General features: G+C 49.0%; 1 protein-coding gene across 1 annotated transcript in view; it reads left to right on the top strand.

The window, feature by feature from the left end:
* Positions 1 to 20,002: 20,002 nt before the first annotated feature.
* Positions 20,003 to 23,914, top strand: part of LOC141069617 (regulator of G-protein signaling 9-binding protein-like) — a 66,696-nt gene continuing 62,784 nt past the window's right edge. Inside the window, exon 1 of the mRNA XM_073559325.1 lies at positions 20,003 to 20,152. Within this exon, the coding sequence (XP_073415426.1) occupies positions 20,097 to 20,152 (56 nt within the window). The 5' untranslated portion in view covers positions 20,003 to 20,096. The remainder of the gene's footprint in view (positions 20,153 to 23,914) is intronic.

Raw genomic sequence — 23,914 nt, 5'->3', positions numbered from 1 at the left:
ACACCAGCCAGGATGGAGAAAGCCAGAACAGGTTTACCATGTTAATTTGCTTAAACCATGGAAAGATAGTGAAAACCTTGGTGGGGATAGTCCGCTGCCTGCAATTCAGATGGAGAAGGCTCCATTACCTCAGGGCGAGGCAGGAGAAGCCCAACCCGCAGTCAAAATTGCAGATACTTTGTCTCCTAGACAGGTTCAGGAGGTCCGGGAGTTTATTAGCCGAAATACAGATGTTTTTTCGGAGCTCCCCGGATGCACCTCCCTAATCCAACATGACATTGTCACGGAGCCACAGGCCAAAGTCCGACTAAAGCCATATCGGGTGCCTGAGGCCCGGCGACAAGCCATCTCGGAAGAGGTGAAAGCTATGCAACAGTTAGGCTGTGTTCACACACAGCGTTTTTTTAGCGGTTTTTACCACGGTTTTCACTATAAAACCGCTAAAAATAAGGTGCACAGTCATTTCTATGCATTTTGCACTTTTTGTGCACATTGATGCGTTTTTTACCGCGAAAAAACCGCATCGCGGTAAAAACCGCAGCATGCACATTAATTTTGCGTTTTTTTCCGTGGTTTAGGCTTCTCCCATGCTTTTAGAAACCGCTGCGGTAAAAAACGCATCAAAAACGCATCAAAACCGCGCAAAAAACACGCAAAAACCGCAGCGGAAAAATAGGTGCGGTTTCTGGGAAGGGATTCAGGTTTTTGTGCAGAAATTTTCTGCAACGTGTGCACTTAGCCTTAGGGGTCATAGAAGAGTCCCAAAGTGAGTGGGCTAGCCCAATAGTCCTAATACCCAAGCCTGATGGGTCTCTAAGATTCTGTAATGATTTTAGAAAGCTTAATGACATTTCAAAGTTTGTGTTAGGGCTGGCGGAATGCACCAAATTATAAAATAATAGTAGGTGCGTTCACCGCCCGGGGTCCACTGTGCAGAGGTGTTACGCTGCTGCTAAGAAATGGCGGACGCACAATATGGCGGTAAAACACACGCGGGTTGAACGTCACCCGGTGTGCGCTGGGCGGGCTCTGTTACATCGCAGAGTCGCTGAAGCACTAAACACAAATACTGAGCCTGTTCAAGCTCACAGAGCAAAGGGAGATGCACGCTCGGCATACGATCACAGGACTCTGGCCCAAGACACAGGGTCAGCGTCCCTCTAGATCTACCATGCGTGCGGAGGCGCAGTCGCGAATGCCAATAACTGCTGCAGACTGCAGTGAGGCGACAGACACTGCCGCGGTACAATAATGCCCTGTAAATGGCCACACTATCGGACGCTAGTACAGTGGAATGATATGCACCGTGGCCTGTAGCTTGCCACTGACTGGCGCTGACTCTATCTCTAGTTCCCTGTCCACACACGTATTATCAGAGGGAGGGGAATCTTAATGAGTCATTCGCAGTCTTCAGTCCGTTCATCACTCAGGCCTGGCCGCTGTAAGTCTTCGTCCCACTTCTTCTCCCGCAGAAGACCTCTTACAGTTTCTGTGAGTACTCCTACCTCTTTTCTGAGGGACTTATTCAGACCTTGCCACGATGCCAGTTGACCTTTAAGCTCGAAGACTTCTTTCTCTAGCTCATCTAGTCTGTGCTCCCTCTCTCTCAGAGCCACAGTCACCCCTAGAGTCTGAGTCACACTGATCATCCAAGAGAACCCTCCAGTTACCCTCTGACTGTGTGTCCACCCCAGTAGTCTCATCTCCCAGCCCACCATCAGTCATGTCACGAGACGTCAGGTCCGTACGTTGGGCAGATGTACCCCTTCTTCCGGTCACTTCTACAACTGACCTGTCCAGCTTAGCAGGCGTCACCATCACAATGTCTGCTAACCCAACATTAGGAACGTCTCCATCCTCCTGCCATATGTCATCAAACAAAATAAAGTCTCGGCCCCTCTCCAAGGCATACACTAAGTCACGTGGTATCCTGCCCCCCCTTTGGTCCCCTCAAACATTACTCTGTCTATTGCATAGTCCACAGTGACCCCGTGTTTACAGCGAACCCTGACGTTTTTCTCGGTCAGAGAGAAAGCGAGAGGAGTTCCTGTCAGAGTCACCTGACTCTTTGAGTCCAACCGTCCAGAGACTCCTTCTCGGTGCAACATCACGGTACACACCTGTGGCCCGTCGTTATCTGGAAAGTACATGCCGCACTCCTCAAAAGACATACACACATTGCGGTTCCCCAGACATGTCCACTGAGGTACCCAGTGCTGCCCCTTTTGATAACTCGGCCTCTTTCTGGACCACCATCCCAATTTGGGCCACCGCCTCCCTCTGGGACTCCACCCCTTTTTGCATTACCACCCTGATTTGGGTCACTGCCCCCTTCTGGGACTCCACCCCCTTTTGGGCTACCACTAGGATTTGGGCCACCGCTCCCTTTCGGGATCTCCCCATATCCATTCTACAGGTCTTCTCAGACCACAGTTCACACAACACAGTTCATGTCTCTTTTACGATACCACACAAGTCCTTGCTGGCACCACCACAGCTCCTGCTGTCACCGATCACCGACACCTTCGGCTGCCGTTCACACACGGATGCTGCTGTCACCTTCGTAACCCCGCCGAGTTACAGGAAGCCACTTGTCCCCTTCGAAACCCCGCCGAGTTACAGCCAGCCGCTTGTCACTTTCGTAACCCCGCCGAGTTACAGCAAGCCGCTTGTCACCTTCTTGACTCCCCTGAGCCACCACAAGCTGAGTTCAGAAAAGACAAAAAAAAAAACCACACCACACAAAACTCACGTGTCCTATTCAGGATGTTCCGTCTCCACCTGAGACCGTCCAACACACAGGGCGCACTGGGTGCTATTAAGGGAGCCGACCCTCCTCCCAGGGTTTCCCAACACACCGACCCCACTTGCAGTCAATCAGGTTGTAAATGTCCGTGTGTAAAGCCCATTCTCCTTGCCTTAGGGCCCTGCAGCTTAGATAGTCTGCCTTCATGTTGTCTTTCCCCCTGATGTGGAGCGCAGTTAAAGATCGAAAATTTTCCTCAGCTATCTGAAGGAGACGTTCCGTTATCCGCATCAGGGCCTCGGAGCGTGTTCCACCTTGGTGGTTGACATAGGCTACTGCTACCTGGTTGTCCGAGAGGATCCTCACATGCTGACCCTGTAGGTACATAATGAGTTCTTTAACTGCTAACTCAATCGCCAACAGCTTCCTCTGGTTAGATGAGGTCTCAGCATCGGAGTCCCAATGTCCCTGTACCACTATGTCCCCCATATGGGCCCCCCAACCCAAAGGGCTAGCATCTGTGGTTATTATGCAGGTTATCTGCGTCAACCAGGGCACCCCTGAGGATAAGTTTTTGTCATCGAGCCACCATCTAAGAGATGTAAGAGTCAAAGGGGTTAGTGATAATTGACCCTGTAGAGACCCCTCTAAGGCCCTGCTATTAACTAGGACATCTCTCTGAAGGGATCTAGTGTGAAATTGTGCTCACCTGACTGCTGGGATACATGAGGTAAGAGAGCCTAACAGAGACATAGCTTGCCTAAGGGTCATGGAGGGTCTATTAATTGCCCAAAGTACCTGCCGTTGTATATGTTGTAACTTATCTGATGGCAAAAGACACTGCTGAGTTTCTGAGTTTAACAGTAAGCCTAGAAACTTTTGGACTCTTAGGGGCTGAAATCGGGATTTCTTGTAATTTATTATCCATCCGAGGCTCTCTAGTCTGGACTTGGCCTTCTCTATCTGGGATAGACAATGGTCCACCGAATTCCCCACAATCAAAAAATCGTCTAAGTACGGGACAATCAAGATATCAGCCTCCCGCAAATGAGCTATGACCTCGGCCATGTCTTCGTAAATACCCGGGGCGCTGCTGAAAGACCAAAGGGAAGAGCTCTAAACTGAAAATGACGGATTAGACCCTCCATTGAAACCGCCACTCTTAAGAACTGCTGGAAGTCTGCGTGGATAGGCACATGATAGTACGCGTCTTTCAAATCCACGACTGCCATAAAACACCCTTCAAACAACATCTTTATTGTTGAACTGATGGATTCCATCTTAAAGGTGCGATTAACCAAAAACTCATTGAGGAAACGTAAATTAATAATGGTTCTAAATGTTTTATCCGGTTTTTGGATTAGGAATAAGGGAGAGTAGAAGCCTCTACCTCTCTCTGATTCCGGAACCTCTACCAGGACGTTTTTCAGGCACAGGCTCAAGACCTCTGCTTCTAAAGCAGCTTGTTCCAGGGGCGAAGATCTTAAGGGAGTTGGTTTAAAGGTATCCCGTGGAACATAACTGAACTCCAACCTGAGCCCGGTGGATATTACATTCCGCACCCAGTCACTATTGGTGATCTGTAACCATGCTGGGAGGAAGGCTGACAGTCTACCCCCCACGGGAATTGCTAGTCATTGGCTCTGCTTCTTCCGTTCTCTTGACGAGCGCCTGAACATGAAGCCCGTACCTCCTCTTCTTCTATCCTCTGGGACGGTCTCTATTAGGTGAAGGATTGCGCCATCTCCCCTGACCGAATCTCCTTCTATTGAATGGACGTTGATAGGATGCGGACCAAAGATTCGGGAACTTTTTCTTAACGTCCCCGGCTTTCTCAAGCAGCTCATCCAGGACTGCTCCAAACAAATATTCCCCCTCACACGGGATAGTACAGAGTTTTGCATGTCTCCCTGCCAGCACTTTAGCCACAAGGCTCTACGAGCAGCATTAGAGAGTCCTGCTGCCCTCGCGACAATTCTCACCGCATCAGCAGAGGCATCCGCTAGGAAGGCTATGGCCTCCTGGATTACTGGTAGGGCCCCAAGAATTGTCTGTCTAGACATTCCCTGTTTTATCTGCGACTCTAACTGGTCCAACCAGATCATCATGGACCTGGCCGTACATGTTGAGGCTACTGCTCGTCTTAAAGAACCGGCTGCCATCTCCCAGGTACTCTTAAGGAAGGTATCTGCCTTCTTATCTAAAGGATCTTTAAGGGACCCCATGTCCTCGAAGGGTAGTGAGGATCTTTTTGATGCCTTCGCGATTGCCGCATCTAATTTGGGGGCCTTGTCCCAAGTGTTCACCGTCGGATCATCGAAGGGCTATCTACGCTTGAGAGCTGGTGGTAGCGAACCTCTCTTATCTGGTTTCTTCCACTCTCTACGGATTAGATCTTGAATTTTTTCATTCAAGGGGAAGACCCTTCGCTTCCTCTGCTCCAGCCAACCGAACATGACATCCTGCATGGATAACTGAGGCTTAGGCTTCTCCACTTCCATTGTCCCTCTGACTGCTTTTACCAGCTTGTCCACCCAGTCAAGCGGCAGACAAAACCGACCAGAATCCTCTTCCTCTGAGGAGGACGAGGGAGATGAAACATGGGAGCCCTTACTTCTCCTCCATTCTACCGAGGAATCAGACTCCACAGGGTCCCCACCCCTTAAGCTTCATGGTTGGGACAGGGATTTCAGGGTTTCCCTCATCTCTGCCCTGACTATGTCCTTTAAGCTTACAGCTACCACGGGCGATTCTTCCGCCACTGTCTGCTGGATACAGGGGGGACACAACCTTTTGGGGCACGAGTCTGGCAACGGGCATGCACACAGTGCGCATTCTCTGTGTTTTGTTTTACTTGTGGCTTTCTTCCCCTAAAAGTAAAACATAGAGGGAGGCCCCGTCACTGAGTGAACATTCACGTAGATCACTTACCAGTGCCACAATTAAGTACCGGAGAATGAGGGGGATTTTTCTCAGTCGATGCTCCTGTCCGTCTAGAGGAGCTTTGATGACTGGATTGGTCACTTCGTCCCGCATGCTCCTTACTGTCATGGGACTCTTTCTTCTTTTGTTTGACCTGCCGAAGGTCCTCCAGGGGCGGCAGTGATGATTGTCGCTGCTGCTGCCGTTGCCGCTGGTTTTGCTGCTGTTGCTGCTGATCTCTCTCCATTACTGCGCTGCAATAATGTGGCCAAGACATGGCACCCATCTAGGGTCCTGCCTATATACCCCTCCTCCGGACAGCAGACATGCCGCGCCCTCCCCCCTTAATAGGGCCCCCCTCCCCAGCTGGCGCTGCTATTGGCCGGTGGACCGGCGCTTACCGGCGCCTCTCCCGATGGGCGCCACCATCTTGGGGCCTTCGCGCCTGCGCAGTGGTGCCCCTGACCCGGAAGTGCCACCAGGCTCCGTCTCCCGACGTCACCGCGACCCGTCGTAACCGGAATTCACGCGGGACTCCCGGGCATTCCCCCATGCAGCGCTCCCCCGGTCCCCAGCACCATGCAGCCACGCCGCCCCCCCCGACCACCGCAAACGCTCCGCCGGAGCCGGGAGACCCCGGGTGGCATACTCATCCTTCCTATGGAGACGGACATCCTCGGGACGCCGCTCCCTGCTGCACACGCCACCGCCGTGCTGCCCAGCCAGGGCCTCCGTAGTGTCCTCCAGGAACTCCGCACCAGGCCGAGGTAAGAGAACCCCTGCTACCTGCACCGGCCGGCCGGCCTGGGATCCATTCTGTCTGTAGGATCCCGTCCCCTCAGGAACAGGAAACCAACTGATGCGTGGGAGAGGTGCCGCCCTTTTGTATCTGTAGGTTTCCTGTTCCTGAAGGGTTGATCCCCTCTCTCGTGGTGCTGTCATAGGAGACCGAATAAAATGCCCTGTAAATGGCCATACGATTGGACACTAGTACAGCGGAATGATATGTACCGTGGCCTGTAGCTTGCCACTGACTGGCGCTGACTCAATCTCTAGTTCCCTGTCCACACACGTAATATCAGAGGGAGGGGAATCTTAATGAGTCATTCGCAGTTCCATGAATTCATCATCATTCACACATGTAGCAACTAGAGTCTATACTAGCGCATGGCCGAGCGGTCATGCGAACCTTTTATAGCCGAGACCGTCCGGAAGCTTCCAGATCTCCAATGGGAGATCATCCTGTGAGCATGCTCAGTGGAACGACGGAAGGACTTAGCCTCAGGGGTGGCTTGCTGCTGAGCAGCTTGCGTTGCTATTGCTGGCCCAGAGGTGGCAGCAACAGCCTGACCCACAGAGCTGGTCTGAGCAGAGCGTCGGGAACGACGAGACTGCTGAGCAGGCTCCTCTGCGGTCGAAGAATGGGAGACCGCCAATTGCAAGGCTCTGGATTCCTGCTGTGCAGTGGCAGGAACCCAACGCCTAACAGTTTGACGCATGCCCCGAGTTGATAGAGTGATTTGGGCAGGCACAGTATTTTACAACTCTGGACCTCACAAAAGGTTATTGGCAAGTACCCCTAACAGAGGCGGCGAAGGAAAAAACTGCTTTTGTAACGACCAAGGGGCTGTTCCAGTATAAGGTGTTACCCTTTGGCTTGCATGGCGCACCAGCAACGATCCAGCGATTAATGGATATTGTTATCCGTCCCCATCACCGCTATGCCTCAGCCTATCTAGACGATATTATTGTGTACAGCACCGACTGGGAAAGTCACTTAGCAAAAGTACAATCAGTGATAGACTCTCTGCGACAAGCAGGGCTAACTGCCAACCCAAAGAAGTGTTCCATAGGGTTGGAGGAAGCTCGGGACTTGGGTTACGTCATTGGGAGAGGAGTTCTCAAGCCTCAAGTAAACAAAGTGGAGGCAATTCAGAACTGGCCCCGTCCTCTCACAACAAAACAGGTAAAAGCCTTTTTAGGTTTGGTGGGATATTACAGGCGGTTCATTCCCAACTTTGCAACCCTGTCCGCGTTTTTAACAGACTGCTTAAAAGGAAGGAAATCTGTGATGGTCCACTAGAATGATCAGTTAGAGGGGGCCTTTACAAAGTTAAAAGAGGTACTGTGTGGTACACCAGTCCTGATCACTCCAAATTACAAAAGAGAGTTCGTTGTGCAGACTGATGCCTCTGAGGTAGGGCTCGGTGCTGTGCTGTCTCAGGAGGTTAACGGGGAAGAGCATCCCATTAGTTTCCTAAGCCGGAAGCTTACCCCAGCTGAAACCAGGTACAGTATTGTGGAGAGAAAGTCCCTGGCCATCAAGTGGGCACTGGAGTCATTGCGCTACTATTTGCTGGGGAGAACATTTCGGTTGGTGACAGATCATTCCCCTCTTAAGTGGATGAGTCAAGCTAAGGAGAAGAATGCCCGAGTCACCAGGTGTTAGGAACGGCGGAACGCACTAAATGAAAATAATAATAAAGTGCGTTCGCCACTCGGGGTCCACCGTGCAGTAGGTGATATAACCGCTGCTAAGTGGTGGCAGGAGCAATATGGCGGTAATGCGCACAGGGTTAAACGTCACCAAGGTGTGCAGAGCAATCTCTGTTAAGTCACAGAGATGCCAAGTAAACACAAATACACAGACTGAGCCTGTTGAGGTCACAGTACTCAGTATAAATACACACACGGTATCAGGTCACAGGAGTAGCCCAAGACGGCGGCACTACGTCCGTCTAGACCTACCGTGTGTGCAGCGTCGCAGCTGCAGATGCTAAAGAGAGCTGCTACTGCAGCACGGCGTGGACACTGCCGCTAAACGACAAAGCTATGACGCAAGCGCAATGTCGGACGCTAGCAGCTGTGGATGTTGCAGCAGAGCAGCGCTGTCGCTGATTCTAACTCAGTCCCTAACCACATACATAATATCAGAGGGAAGGGGTTTTATAATGAGTCATTCACCAGAATCATACATCCGTCCTCATACACACAGCAGCAAGTAAGACTATACTAGCGCATGGCGGAACAGCCATGCGCGCCTTTTATAGCAGCCGGGACCTTCTGCAAGCCTCCAGATCTCTGAGATGGACCAATGAGATCTGGAGCAGGACCTGAGCACATGACTCCCGATCTCCATGAGCATGCTCAGTAGGAGGGCAGAAGGACTTAGCCTCAGGAGAGATTTGCAGTAAACAGCAGGAGACTGCAGAATGTGAGGGTCTGGATCCCTGCAGAGTAAGCGCAGAAATCCGACGCCTAACATTACCCCCCCTCCTAGGGCCCCCTCCCCTGAGCCTTCTGATCCAGCAATTTGTGCCCATCAGAGGTATAGACCTCAGACTCATCCGAAGGCAAGTCAGATGTCCCGGTAGGTGACAGAGAGACCCGGGACAAGTGGAAGGCATCAGGGGCGGCAAGGTCGCCAGGTTTGAGAAGGGACTCGTGGGAGACGACCTGAGCGGATGTTAAAGTGGAACGCCACTGTGTGTCGGCAGGCGTCTCCTCCCTTCATTTAGAGAGGCTATTCTGAGCACAAAAGGCGCAGGCCTGAATATATTTTTTAACATCCCGAGCCCTGTGCGGCCACCAGTAAGGCCCTGCCAGGAGTTTTGTGGTCTGCATATAGCCACAGTGATCACCCCTCCTGGACGCGTGTGCCCACGTGAGAACCTTCGGCCGAAGGCGAGGAGGAACAAGTGTCTTGCCCGGCGGCACAGAGTTTGACCGTTGCGGGGCACTGTTGTCCTGAGAAACAGTGTGTTGACAAATATAACTGCAACTGGAGTCTTGTGCCGGACGTGCCTGGAGAACGGCGCGAGACACCTCCATGGGCTCTGGGGGTGGAACCTCAGGCTCGGGTAGTTCCAGTGGCTAAAAGAAATTGGGAGCCGAGGTAACCTTCCGTTTGGATTGAGCACGTTCCATACCGCGCTCTGAAAAGTGGAAGTCAATGCGGGTGGAAATGGCAATCAGCTCTTCCAAACTTGCAGGAACCTCTCTGGTAGATGCTCCGCCAAACCTCTCCAAAATACAGGGATGAGGGCTTTGTCGGACCACTCCAGCTCGGAAGCCAGTGTCCGAAAACGGACGGCATACTGACTAACCGAGAGAGAACCCTGAGTCAAAGCGAGAAGCTGAAGAGAGGTGTCGTGCGTGACCCGTGCACCGAGGAAGACCTGCTTAATAGCTGTTAAAAACTGAGCAGCAGTCCGAACCTCTGGGTCACCACGCTCCCATAGTGGCATAGCCCACTCCAACGCCAACGCCTAACCCGACAGAAGAATAAACCCCACCTTGGCCCGTTCCGTAGGGAATCGCGCAGCCAGTAGCTGCAGCTGGATAGAGCACTGGCTGATGAAACTCCTACAGGAGGCGCCAACGCCAGAAAATTTATCGGGCAACGGGAGGCGGGTAACTGTCGGTGCGTGGGAGGACGTGGACATAAGTGAAACCGCGTCTGTGATTGCCTTTACAGCAGCTTCGGTGGATTGTGCAGCTGAGAGAGCCCTCAAGAGTGGCCAACCGGCCCTCAAGCTGCTGAATACACTGTAACAGTTGCTGCTGTTCTGCCATCACTAGCCAGACCCTGGCGCTAGTATAATGTTAGGAGAGAAAGTCCCTGGCCATCAAGTGGGCACTGGAGTCATTGCTCTACTATTTGCTAGGGAGAACATTTCGGTTGGTGACAGATCATTCCCCTCTTACGTGGATGAGTCAAGCTAAGGAGAAGAATACCCGAGTCACCAGGTGTTAGGAACGGCGGAACGCACTAAATAAAAATAATAATAAAGTGCGTTCGCCGCTTGGGGTCCACCGTGCAGTAGGTGATATAACCGCTGCTAAGTGGTGGCAGGAGCAATATGGCGGTAATGCGCACAGGGTTAAACGTCACCCAGGTGCGCAGAGCAATCTCTGTTAAGTCACAGAGATGCCAAGTAAACACAAATACACAGACTGAGCCTGTTGAGGTCACAGTACTCAGTATAAATACACACGGTATCAGGTCACAGGAGTAGCCCAAGACGGCGGCACTACGTCCGTCTAGACCTACTGTGTGTGCGGTGTCGCAGCTGCGGACGCCAAGGAGAGCTGCTACTGCACCGCGGCGTGGACACTGCCGCTAAACGACAAAGCTATGACGCAAGCTCAATGTCGGACGCTAGCAGCTGTGGATGTTGCAGCAGAGGAGCGCTGTCGCTGATTCTAAGTCAGTCTCTAACCACATACGTAATATCAGAGGGAAGCAGTTTTATAATGAGTCATTCACCAGAATCTTACATCCGTCCTCATACACACAGCAGCAAGTAAGACTATACTAGCGCATGGCAGAATAGCCATGCGCGCCTTTTATAGCAGCCGGGACCTTTTGCAAGACTCCAGATCTCTGAGATGGACCAATGAGATCTGGAGCAGGACCGGGAGATCGTCCCATGAACATGTGGGTCGCCCCTCACACCCAGGGAAGCGGGGTACTCAGTACCGGGCCAGTGTCAGGGGGATGTGTCACAGCAGCAGTGACCCGGTCCATGGCCCTGAGCGCCCAATATCAATGGCGGTGATGTCAATAGTGTTATTGCTTAGTTGAATAGTTTGTGACGCCACCTGTGGTGTTTGGCAAGTAAGATGTTGAGCCAACGCTGCATGCAGATCCACTGGGACTGATGGTGTGGTGCAGCAAAGATGGTGTAGCTCCCCACAGGTGGAGCTGTGGTCCCAGGGCAGTGTAGGTGCAATGGATGAGGAGAGACGCAGAATGGTATAGATGCTGGTACCCAGATGTAGCGGTGCTGAAGGTGTTAGCAACGAATGAATGGAGGACACCAGGGCTTGTAGTTTCAAAGCTTTACTCACAGTTCGTGGTACCCACTGGTGCCCGCCTCCGTGCCGCGTCCTTCGGGGTAGAGACTCAATCAACCTCCCGAGTAAATCAGGGTTTTCCTCTCCAACACTCCGCCAACATGTGCCTTTCCTGAACGACTCCTCTATTGCGCCTTTTAATGTGAAGAGCTCCAGTACCGTAGTTCTCTGGAATTCCTCCTGTTAGATGTTCCTAGAACCTTACTTGTATGACAGACAGCTGTAGCCTCTATCGGGGACTCCTCTCAGAGTCCTGGCTCGCAAATCGGTTGCTGTTGTGTCCCAAGTCTTGGATGGGAGCAGTGCATTTACAGCCAACTACTCCACCGGTGTCTGCTGCAGAACCATAAGTGTCCATACAACCTCAGGGACCGGGCCCCGGCCTTGCGCTGAGAACCTATAGGCAGGGTTCCTCTTCCAACCCACAACTCCTCTCTGTTCTCTTACTCTTTCGTTCTGCGCTGTTCCTTCTCTCTCTTATGGAAGCTTAGCTTGCAGGTCTACGTCTTTCTCCTTCTCTTTCCCGTGCCAGCTGGCTCAGATCACTGAGGCAGCTGCAGCACTCTTTCTAAACTGAACTCAAACTGAACTCAAAACTAACTTCAGAACTGAACTTCTCTCGCCTGACCTCCCATCAGACTGACCTACACTTCTTCACTTTCCCCCTCTTTTATACTAACTCCACCCACCTCCCAGCACATTTCGTGTTATGAAGCAGGGTTCCACGAAGGGTGCTCTGCTACCCCCAGCCTGAAGCTGCTAGGTGAACCTACTGAACTATCCTGTGTGTGGGATGCAGGTGTTGGAGTGTGGAAAGGAGTTCCCAACTTACCTAGTTGGTGGGGCACCACACCTTAGGAGAAGGTGCAGTACCTCTGTGGCGACTGAGCCTCAGGGGCGCCACATACCCCCCTCCGTTAAACACAGCATGTCCGCGGGCTGCAAGATAACAAAGTAGACAGCAAAGAAACATACAAAAATTTTGTAATGCATAACAACTTTTCTTATACTAATCTTCCTAGTATAGGAGGTACTCATCTTGAACGTTACAAACAATTCTTTCTCAAATCCTATCTAAAATTGTTAATTCTAAGTGCAATTCTCAATTCAAAGTGCTATTCTCTGTAACACATTTTCTCTCAGTTTCTCTCTCTCTAGTACACATTTATTTTTCTTTTCACTGTCTCTTCTAGACGCAAGACACTGACCGCAAGTACCTGGTCTGTCACCTGTCTACTTTCAATTCTTTATTCACATTTCTCATCTCTAAATCAGACATTCCTAATTCTTCTATAAAAGCCATTTCTCAGTTAGTAATACTCAATAAACACATTATCAAATACTTCACAGTAAAACATTCAACAGTTATTCTTGTAAAGTGCTGGACACCGCTCCCAGCCGAGATCTCTTGCAGTGTCCTTTGAGGTAGACATCATCTTCGAAAAGTGTCCATGCAAAAACATTATCTTCGCAAAGAATCTCTAAATGTAAAACCAAGAAAGGACACCTAAAGAGGTGCAACTATTTACAAGTAAGAGTTTTTGGATCACTCCAAGTTCATGATCGCTAGTTCAAATTGTGAAAATGCTGCCATTGCAAAAACTAGGCAACAAAAGTGCTACCAGAAAAACAAAACATGATAGCAAAAATAGAAAAAGGCACAACTGGTGCAAACAAACCCTCCTGGGCAACGAGAGTTACTGTAAATTTTCTAGTACTGGTCCCCTCCTGGGGTTGGTATCCCGGTCCCAGACCAGATCTAGCACGACCTGGCCAGCCGCTGCGACCGTGGTGCACCCCAGGGCCTTCCCAGTTGTCGGGGCATCAGACGTACCTGGGGCCTCCTGGCGGTGTGGTCTCGGCTCCGGTGCAGCGTCGGCAGTCACCGCAGATGTAGGCCCCTCCTGGGCGTACGGCTTGCTCAGCCTCCATAAGGCCTCTTGCCTCAGTCGCAGACGGCATGTCGGCTGGGCTATTTCGTCCTCCAGCTGCTGGCGGTTCATCCTTGAGATCGGGTCGGAGCCTTCAACCATGGCGCCGGTGAGATCCGTTTCTCCGCGCTCCGCAGGCCTCCTTTCCTCACTCTCCAAAATGGCGTTCTCGCGTTCTTCCTCCTGCCTTGGCCCCTTTCCCGCCACTGGCTTCTTCTGCCCCTCCTTCCGGGGGCGGCGTCTTCTTCCAGCGCCTCCATACCAAGCCAGTATACGAACCCCTCGGGGGGCGGGCCATGTCGCTATCACATAGTAATTCAGGCAGGGAAGGTCCAATACTCTTCGCGGTCTTCTCTTCACGCCCTTCTTCTCCGCTCCAGCGGCCATTTCTAATGTCCATTTTACAGTCTATTAAATCAGGTCTTCTGCACATTTTCAAAAGCACAAAGTCTCACAAATCTTAGGCGCACAGAACCCGATGGCATCGGGTCTCGTCATCCTGTTCGTGACGCCAAAATTGGGTCACCCCTCACACCCAGGTCAACGGGGTACTCGGTACCGGGCCGGTGTCAGGGGGATGTGTCACAGCAGCAGTGACCCAGTCCGTGGCTCTGGGCGCCCAATATCAATGGCGGTGATGTCAGTAGTGTTATTGCTTAGTTGAATAGTTTGTGACGCCACCTGTGGTGTTTGGCAAGTAAGATGTTGAGCCAACGCTGCATGCAGATCCACTGGGACTGATGGTGTGGTGCAGCAAAGATGGTGTAGCTCCCCACAGGTGGAGCTGTAGTCCTAGGGCAGTGTAGGTGCAATGGATGAGGAGAGGCGCAGAATGGTATAGATGCTGGTACACAGATGTAGCAGTGCTGAAGGTGTTAGCGACGAATGAATGGAGGACACCAGGGCTTGTAGTTTCAAAGCTTTACTCACAGTTCGTGGTACCCACTGGTGCCCACCTCCGTGCCGCATCCTCCGGGGTAGAGACTCAATCAACCTCCTGGGCAAGTCAGGGTTCTCCTCTCCAACACTACGCCAACATGTGCCTTTCCTGAATGACTCCTCTATTGCGCCTTTGAATGTGAAGAGCTCCAGTACCGTAGTTCTCTGGAATTCCTCCTGTCAGATGTTCCTAGAACCTTACTTGTATGACAGTCAGCTGTAGCCTCTATCGGGGACTCCTCTCAGAGTCCTGGCTCGCAAATCGGTTGCTGTTGTGTCCCAAGTCTTGGATGGGAGTAGTGCATTTACAGCCAATTACTCCACCGGTGTCTGCTGCAGAACCATAAGTGTCCATACAACCTCGGGGACCGGGCCCCGGCCTTGCGCTGAGAACCTATAGGCAGGGTTCCTCTTCCAACCCACAACTCCTCTCTGTTCTCTTACTCTTTCGTTCCGCGCTGTTCCTTCTCTCTCTTATGGAAGCTTAGCTTGCAGGTCTACGTCTTTCTCCTTCTCTTCTCTTTCCGTGCCAGCTGGCTCAGATCACTGAGGCAGCTGCAGCACTCTTTCTAAACTGAACTCACACTGAACTCTGTTGTGAGTTCATTTTCCCCTTCACTACTGAGGCCCGAGGAACTCCCTCTTCTGGTAGAGAAAGGTAGTGAGCCTGATTATCAAACACCTGAGTTTGATGATGATGACAGGCTGAGTGGAGTTACTGACTGGATATAAGGCTGCCGACGCCCTTCTGCCCTGCGGGTGATTTCTCTGTGGGATCCTTGGAGACCAGTCTGAATTCCTGCTCTTCTAAAGCTAAGTTTTCTGCTCGGCTTTTTGCATTGGTGCTTTGACTTTGTTTTGCTTTGTTTTTCTGGATTTCTGCCATTCCCTGCTGGGGTGAGCTGAATTCCTTTAGCTCTGTCTTCTGAAAACACCTGAGTGCTGATTTAGTTTTTGAAGCCTAGCTGCTTCAGGGTCTTTTTCCATATCAGCTGTTGGCTTATGTCTTTGATAGGGTTTTGGCAGATTGCAGACAGCAACCTTCCTTTCCTTTTCTGTTTAGTTAGCTTGGGCCCCACCGTTTGCTCAGCCTATCTTTCTATCTGTGTGAGTGTTTTTTCATCTTGCTTCACCGTCATTATATGTTGGGGGCTGCCTTTTACTTTGGGGTCTGCTCTGGGGCAGTTTAGATTTCCTTTTCTGTCTTTAGGCTATTTAGTGCTCCGGCTGTGATCGAGGGGTCTAGGGCATCGTAGGAACCCCCCACGGCTACTGCTAGTTGTGTTGATAGGTTCAGGGGTCTGCAATCTGATAGTTGCCAACTTCTCTGGTTTTCTGGATGTAGCTTCTATTTTTGTGTCTGCCTCCTACGGTGACTCAGTCATAACAGAACTCAAAACTAACTTCAGAACTGAACTTCTCTCGCCTGACCTCCCATCAGACTGACCTACACTTCTTCACTTTCCCCCTCTTTTATACTAACTCCACCCACCTCCCAGCACATTTCGTGTTATGAAGCAGGGTTCCACGAAGGGTGCTCTGCTACCCCCAGCCTGAAGCTGCTAGGTGAACCTACTGAACTATCCTGTGTGTGGGATGCAGGTGTTGGAGTGTGGAAAGGAGTTCCCAACTTACCTAGTTGGTGGGGCACCACACCTTAGGAGAAGGTGCAGTACCTCTGTGGTGACTGAGCCTCAGGGGCGCCACACATGCTCAGTAGGAGGGCAGAAGGACTTAGCCTCAGGAGAGATTTGCTGCAAGGCAATCTCCTCTACAATCTCCTCTGCAGTAGATAAACAGCAGGAGACTGCAGAATGTGAGGGTCTGGATCCCTGCAGAGTAAACGCAGAAATCCAACGCCTAACACCAGGTGGTTCCTGTCCCTGCAAAATTTTAAATTTTCAGTAGAACATCGAGCAGGCAGACTACAGGGGAATGCAGATGCCCTGTCCAGAGTTCACTGTATGTCATGTGTCCACTCCTTTAGGGTTGAACATAGGAGGGAGGTATGTGGTACAGTAAAGGGTGTTTTACTGGATGGGAGATACATTTCTCCCAGCAGATTAATGTTTGGCCGGGTTTTTCCCTAAAGACAGGACCTGCGATGATGTCATGGTCACGTGATCAGCCCATGTGATGTCTATGTGGCGCCCCTGAGGCTCAGTCGCCACAGAGGTACTGAGGCACCTCCTCCTGAGGTGTGGTGCCCCACCATCCAGGTAAGGTGGAGACTCCTGACCACGCTCAAACACCTGCACCTCACACCACAAAGTAGTGTAGCAAAGCACTTTCGGCGGCTCCCTGATTGGAGTATAGCAAAACACCCATTGGTGGCTCCCTGCTTGGAACACGAAACGTGCTGGGAAGTGGGTGGAGTTAGTTTACATTACAAAGAGCGGGAAGAGATTAGGATTTTTAGTTAGTTAGTTAGTTGGTGAGTGACGGGGTGAGAAGAAGATCCCCGGAGAGAAGGATAGATGGATAGAAGTGCTGCAGCAGATTCCAGTGACCTGGGTCTGCTGGCACAGGAAAGGAAGAGAGAGAGAGCAACATAGTCTGGAAGCCTGATTTTCCATAGAAAGCAAGATTAGTACGGAACGTGAGGAGTAAAAGAGAACAGAGGACATGGGTTAGAAGAGAACCCTTCCTAGAAGTTCTAGTTCTAAGCGCAAGGCCGGGGCCCGGTCCCCGAGGTTGTATGGATACTAATGGTCCTACAGCAGACACCGGAGGAATAGAACTAGTGACCGCTTTATTCCCACACAAGACTTGGGGGCACAACAGCAACTGGATAGTGAGACGGGACTTAGTAGCAAGGAGTCCCCGAGGCAGGCTACAGCTGTCTGCCGTACAAGTAGAGTTCATAAGAACATCGGACATGAGGAACTCCAGTGTAACTCAGTACTAGGAGTACTTCATTTAAAGGCGCTATAAGATGAGACCTTCAGAAAGGCACATGTTGGCGGAGTGTTGGAAAGGAGTATTCCATCTGGCCTGGAGGTTGACTGAGTCCCTGACCCGGAGGACACGGCATGGAGGCAGGCACCTGTTTGTACCACGGACTGTGAGTGAAGCTTTGGAACTACATGCCCTGGAGTCCTCCACTCATTCCTGCGCCAACCCGCCCAGCAGTGCTACATCCCTTGTGCCTGACACTACACCATCCAAGTGTCACTTCACCTACACTGCCCTGGGACTACAGCCCTGCCTGTGGTGGGATATAACATCATTGCTGCACCACACCATCTGTCCCAGAGGATCTGTCTGCAGCGTCGGCTTAAATCTCCCTTGCCGAACACCACAGGCGGCATCACGAAACATTTATAAACTTTCATCACCACTGCAACAACCCCCTTTTACAATGGGCGCCCAGGGCCACGGGCCGGGTCCCAGCTGCCGTGACATCTCCCATTGAAGCTCATCGGGCCCGGTACCGAGTACCCCACAACCCTGGGAGGGCGACCCATCTACCTCACCGGTGGGAGGGGTTATGCGCTATGTAATGGAGGTTGGTATTTGGCACATGGTGAGTGTGTGTCTGGAAGTTACAGGAACTTGGCTGGACTTAGCCTGAACTTGTTTACAGGATCCCCGTGCTGCAGGACTATAGCAGCAAGACTCTCTACAACCCTGGGAATGGCACCTGGTGGATGCCGCAGGACCTGGCAGCCGGTTAGTTAAGCCTGGCCCGTGCAAGGGGTGAGTCTGGGACCAATGGTTCTCCAAGCTGGAGTACATTTATTTTTTTTCCTTTATTTTCTGTTAAACTGCTGTCTGCAAAGTGACATTAAACTACTGACGTTAGACTGAAATTAGACTTTAAGCCTGTGTATTGCCTCGTTACTGCAGCCCTACCATTACCTACCAGAGCGAATCCCTACAAAATATATATATATATATATATATATATATATACACACATGCACATACAGTATATAGTATGTGTATGTATATTATATTTGTATACTGCATGTGTGCAGTACATTGTGTAAATATACTGTATATAAACTGTATATGTATGTGAGCATACTGTATATAAACTGAATGTTTCTGTGTGTATATACCTTATATATGTGCTTATACACACAGTATGTGTGTACTGTATATACAGTATATAGTGTATGTTTCTATATTTATAAAGTATATATAATGTATGAACATGTATAGTGTGTATCTGTGCTGCATATATAGTTCTGTAATTGTAGTGTCACCATAATAGGAATCAATAGTTTACCGTAACACGCACCCCAAATTTTGAGGTGAAAAATAGGAAAAAAATCTTTTTCTTAATAAAGTGGTGGTGCTCCATGCATCTTATTGTTTACTGGTGACACCAATATCGGTGTAACACCTACGTATTTTATATAGATATGGGGGGGCCCCACTTTGAATTTTGCCTAGGGCCCCAATTTGACTAAAACTGGCTCTGACCATTGAATCACTGTTCTATGTTCTGCTGTGAATTAAATATGGCAAAAGACATTTACAAATCATTGTATTTCTCTTTTCTTTACATCTCGCATCTTAACTTCTTTGAAATTGGAGTTGTAGCATTAGATGGTGGCCATTTAAATGAAATGTCAACCATATAATACATTGCCGTGTTTAGTCCCTCACTCAGAACGTGAGTTTCTGTTTGCAGGAACTCTGCTTTGGCTGATCATAGTGAGTCTCAAGTGTAGGACCCCACTCTATGGTATTTTAGCCTAGAGCTTATGAGCAGGATTGTTCTGATGAGAAGGGTAGCACGGTGGCTCAGTGGTTAGCTTTACAGTGCTGGGGTCCTGGGTTCAAATCCCACCAAGGACAACATCTGCAAGGAGATTGTATATTCTCCCCATTTTTGCTTGGGTTTCCTCCCCCATTCCAAAGAAATACTGGATTATGAGCCCCATCAGAGACAATAATGTCTGTAAAGCACTGTGGAATTAATGGTGCTATATAAATGAGTAAAATAAATAATGCTGAAGTTAATCTTTAGTGTGGACAAGGAATGTAGAAACGTTTATACTTGAACCTAATTTAATTCAGCAATCTCACCTATAATGTCTGGCCTGAGGGTGCCAATCTGTTTTGAACTCATAAAAACAGCAAGATTGATTTTTAGTGCTGTGTTTAAAATTTCTTTGTAGTCATTGAATTCAGGCGTATTTACTAAATTGTATCTTGACCTAAAAAATTATTTGTGGATAAAGGGGGTCAGTGGAAATTTTATTAAGTGCTTACATCTAAGCAACTTTCCCTATGATCAAGTCAATCATACTTTGACCACATCTTGGGCAGTGTCTTATTCATTAAATAAGCGTTCAGTCATCCTCCAAACCGAAAGACATCGTACACACATCATGTGACAGAGGTACAGCGCCCCCAGGCTGTAAGAGAGCAGTAGATGGTCTGCCCATCATGTGTGGGATGGTTGGAGGCAGGTGCAGCATTTGGAGATCTTTTCTCAGAGGAATGTGAACTATTCTGAGCATACAGGCCTGCTTGTCCCTCTTCAGCTTGTTTATAATTAGGGAGAGTCAGCCCATAGGGACGAAGGAGGGGGATCTGTAGTGTCTTCCCAAAATAGATACATTCCATGTGGGGAGAGAAGCAGCTTTTGAGAACAGAGGGAGGGATTTACAGAAGAAGGGAGTAGGAACACAAACATCCCTGAACTAAGAAAAGTTACCATCCTCTCCAGCAGTAACTGATATATGGCCGCAAAGGAAAATATGATAGGTAGGACGCTACAGATGGGGGCAAGGCAAAGGTCAGTGCTTTATAGGGTCCATGTTACATTATAACATATCTTGTTGTGTTTGCATGTATCACAAAACAAGGGGTCTGCAAAAGAGGTAGTCATAGAAATCATTTCATTTCTCATAGAAATCTTTTCATTTCTCTGTGTCTCACTCTATGTTGTCTTCATATAATCATAATTTCCATACCTGGTACTGGTGGGGACTAACAAGCAAGAAAATTGCACTAATCGGTCCTTTATTCTGAAAGTTATTTTCTACCCTTTTTTTTTTTTTTAAATCTAAATAAAATATAATATTTGGGTGTTGTAATGTGGCCCTGTCATACTGGATATGGGAACATTGGAAGGCTCCTTTGTTAGTCAACTAAGGCTATGTGCACACGTAGTTTTAAGTGCTGCAGATTTTTCCGCGTGGATTTTGAAAAATCCGCAGGTCAAAATACCTGCGGTTTACCTGTGGATTAGCCTGCAGTTTAGCCCTGCGGTTTCACACCTCACAATGGTGAAGGTGTGAAACCGCAGCGGAATCCGACATGCTGCGGATTGTAACCCGCAGCAAATCCGCGCGGAAAAATCCACAGCATGTGCACAGTGTTTTTGGTTTTACCATTGCAAAGAATGGTACTGTGCAACCCAGCAGAAACTGCTGCAGACCCGCAGGGCCAGAAACGCTGCGGATCCGCAGCTGAATCCGCAACGTGTGCACATAGCCTAAGGGTATGTGTACACGTTGCGGATTTGGCTGCGGATCCGCAGCGGATTTGGCCCTGCAGATCCGCAGCAGTTTTCCATGCGGTGTATAGTACCATGTAAACCTATGGAAAACAAAATCCGCTCTGCACATGCTGAGGAAGATTCCGCACAGAGTTGCTGCGGTTTATTTTCCGCAGCATGTCAATTCTTTGTGCAGAATCTGCAGTGTTTTTACACCTCTTCCATTATAGGAATCCGCAGGTGTAAAAACGCAGGTGAAATCCACACAAAATCTGCAGAAAATCCGCAGGTAAAACGTAGGTAATTTTATCTGCGTATTCAACCAAATCCGTGCTGAAAAATCCGCAGTCAAATCTGCAAAGTGTGCACATACCCTAAAGACTTATAAGGCTTTTGAGTTTTTTCGTGGAGACCTGCGGTGGATGTGCAAATTGTGGTCTGTTCAAGGACCGTGAAACTCAGGCATATGAAGCCAGCCTTAAAAGCAGTTGGCAGCATAGACTGGTTATTTAGAAGTGGAATTGTTAATATGATTTCTAGAATGTATTATTCTTTGCAATCTTCTGTCTTATTATCATTTGTTTTATACAATTGGAGGTACATTTTAAAGGAAACCTGATAGCTGGTCCATGCTGCCCAAACTTCTCCCCATCCCTCTAGATCAGTGGTCCCCAACCTTTCTGACGCTGAGAGCCACATTCAGCTTAGAGAGAGGGTCACGAACCACATTCAGCACTGAGAGAGGGTAGCGATTCACATCCAGCTCCCACCCCCTGCAAAGTAGTGTCAACCAAAGCCCCATTACAGGTATAATGATAACCAAAGCTTTTTCACATACAGTGGGGCAAAAAAGTATTTAGTCAGTCAGCAATAGTGCAAGTTCCACCACTTAAAAAGATGAGAGGCGTCTGTAATTTACATCATAGGTAGACCTCAACTATGGGAGACAAACTGAGAAAAAAAAATCCAGAAAATCACATTGTCTGGTTTTTTTTCATTTTATTTGCATATTATGGTGGAAAATAAGTATTTGGTCAGAAACAAAATTTCATCTCAATACTTTGTGATATATATATCCTTTGTTGGCAATGACAGAGGTCAAACGTTTTCTGTAAGTCTTCACAAGGTTGCCACACACTGTTGTTGGTATGTTGGCCCATTCCTCCATGCAGATCTCCTCTAGAGCAGTGATGTTTTTGGCTTTTCGCTTGGCAACACGGACTTTCAACTCCCTCCAAAGGTTTTCTATAGGGTTGAGATCTGGAGACTGGCTAGGCCACTCCAGGACCTTGAAATGCTTCTTACGAAGCCACTCCATCATTGCCCTGGCGGTGTGCTTTGGATCATTGTCATGTTGAAAGACCCAGCCACGTTTCATCATCAATGCCCTTGCTGATGGAAGGAGGTTTGCACTCAAAATCTCACGATACATGGCCCCATTCATTCTTTCATGTACCCGGATCAGTCATCCTGGACCCTTTGCAGAGAAACAGCCCCAAAGCATGATGTTTCCACCACCATGCTTTACAGTAGGTATGGTGTTTTATGGATGCAACTCAGTATTCTTTTTCCTCCAAACACGACAAGTTGTGTTTCTACCAAACAGTTCCAGTTTGGTTTCATCAGACCATAGGACATTCTCCCAAAGCTCCTCTGGATCATCCAAATGCTCTCTAGCAAACTTCAGACGGGCCCGGACATGTACAGGCTTAAGCAGTGGAACACTGATAACAAGTTTAAACAGGTGCCATTACTACAGGTAATGAGTGGAGGAAAGAGGAGACTCTTAAAGAAGAAGTTGCAGGTCTGTGAGAGCCAGAAATCTTGATTGCTTGTTTCTGACCAAATACTTATTTTCCACCATAATATGCAAATAAAATGAAAAAAAAAACAGACAATGTGATTTTCTGGATTTTTTTTTCTCAGTTTGTCTCCCATAGTTGAGGTCTACCTATGATGTAAATTACAGACGCCTCGCATCTTTTTAAGTGGTGGAACTTGCACTATTGCTGACTGACTAAATACTTTTTTGCCCCACTGTAAATCACTCCAAAGCAGTACACTGAGATCCAGGGGTTCGCACAATACCCCCATTCAGTATTATCCCATCAAGGACTCCCAACACACTGTCACATCCAGCTTCGAGCACCTCCTCTGATATGTAGTATCATCCTCCAGTGTACCATACCTAAAACATCTCTAAACCCCAAGACCAGTAAATGTGCATATTCTGACTCATGAATATGTAGAACGTATGGTGCCTGGATAGACCTCTCTTTCTGGGCCCTTTCCGTATCGACCTGTACTCACGTTCATACCGATTAATCAGACAGCTTAACTCAGCCATGATCTCATGTAAGAAGACTCCAGGAAAAGAGGGATGCTTTAACTGAAATTCTTGTATTATGATGAAAGCAGCAGGTAAAAAGGAATATTCTTCAGAGGACATGCAACAGGATGCATACAGATGGAGGGACGATCACAAAATGGAGACTAAGGGAGGGGACAAACATACATCACAGGACTACAGGGAGAGAGTTGGGACAAAATACGGGGAAAGGCAAACTTCTGCCTAGCAACAGAGATGCAACACAACAATGCAAATATTAAATGATTTCCCCAGTCGTGGGACATGACACTCCCCGTCTGAAATCCTTGGATTTCACGATGTCCGTAATTCTTCGAAGTCGTTCGAACCTGAAAAACAAGAGAAACATGTATACAATAATAAACATCAAATATTTTTAAAGTCCAACTCGTTGTTGTTGACCCGTAGATCACACCGGAAGATAAGTCCAAGTCTATGAACCCATCTTCGGATTGGGGAAGCCGGAAACATGCCAACTCTTCCACCAACCCAGCAATCCAATGGAAAATGTCAATGTTCAATAAAAAACTGGGGAATGAGGAGGAATGCTCCCCGCCGTGAGCAACATCCAGGAGCAATGTTCAGTTCATGTGACGTCCTCCTTTGGCAGAAGCAGCACGAGATCGGTAACCGGACGGAGGAAGGTTCGGGTAGAGCCCCCTTTTGTCACCTTAACTTCTGTCTTACGA

Source organism: Dendrobates tinctorius, unplaced genomic scaffold (assembly GCF_039654945.1).
Source record: "Dendrobates tinctorius isolate UK_male_01 unplaced genomic scaffold, ASM3965494v1 ptg000270l, whole genome shotgun sequence".
Lineage (NCBI taxonomy): Eukaryota > Metazoa > Chordata > Amphibia > Anura > Dendrobatidae > Dendrobates > Dendrobates tinctorius.
The sequence above is the reverse complement of the archived record's forward strand: the minus strand, read 5'-3'. Positions and strand labels throughout refer to the sequence as shown.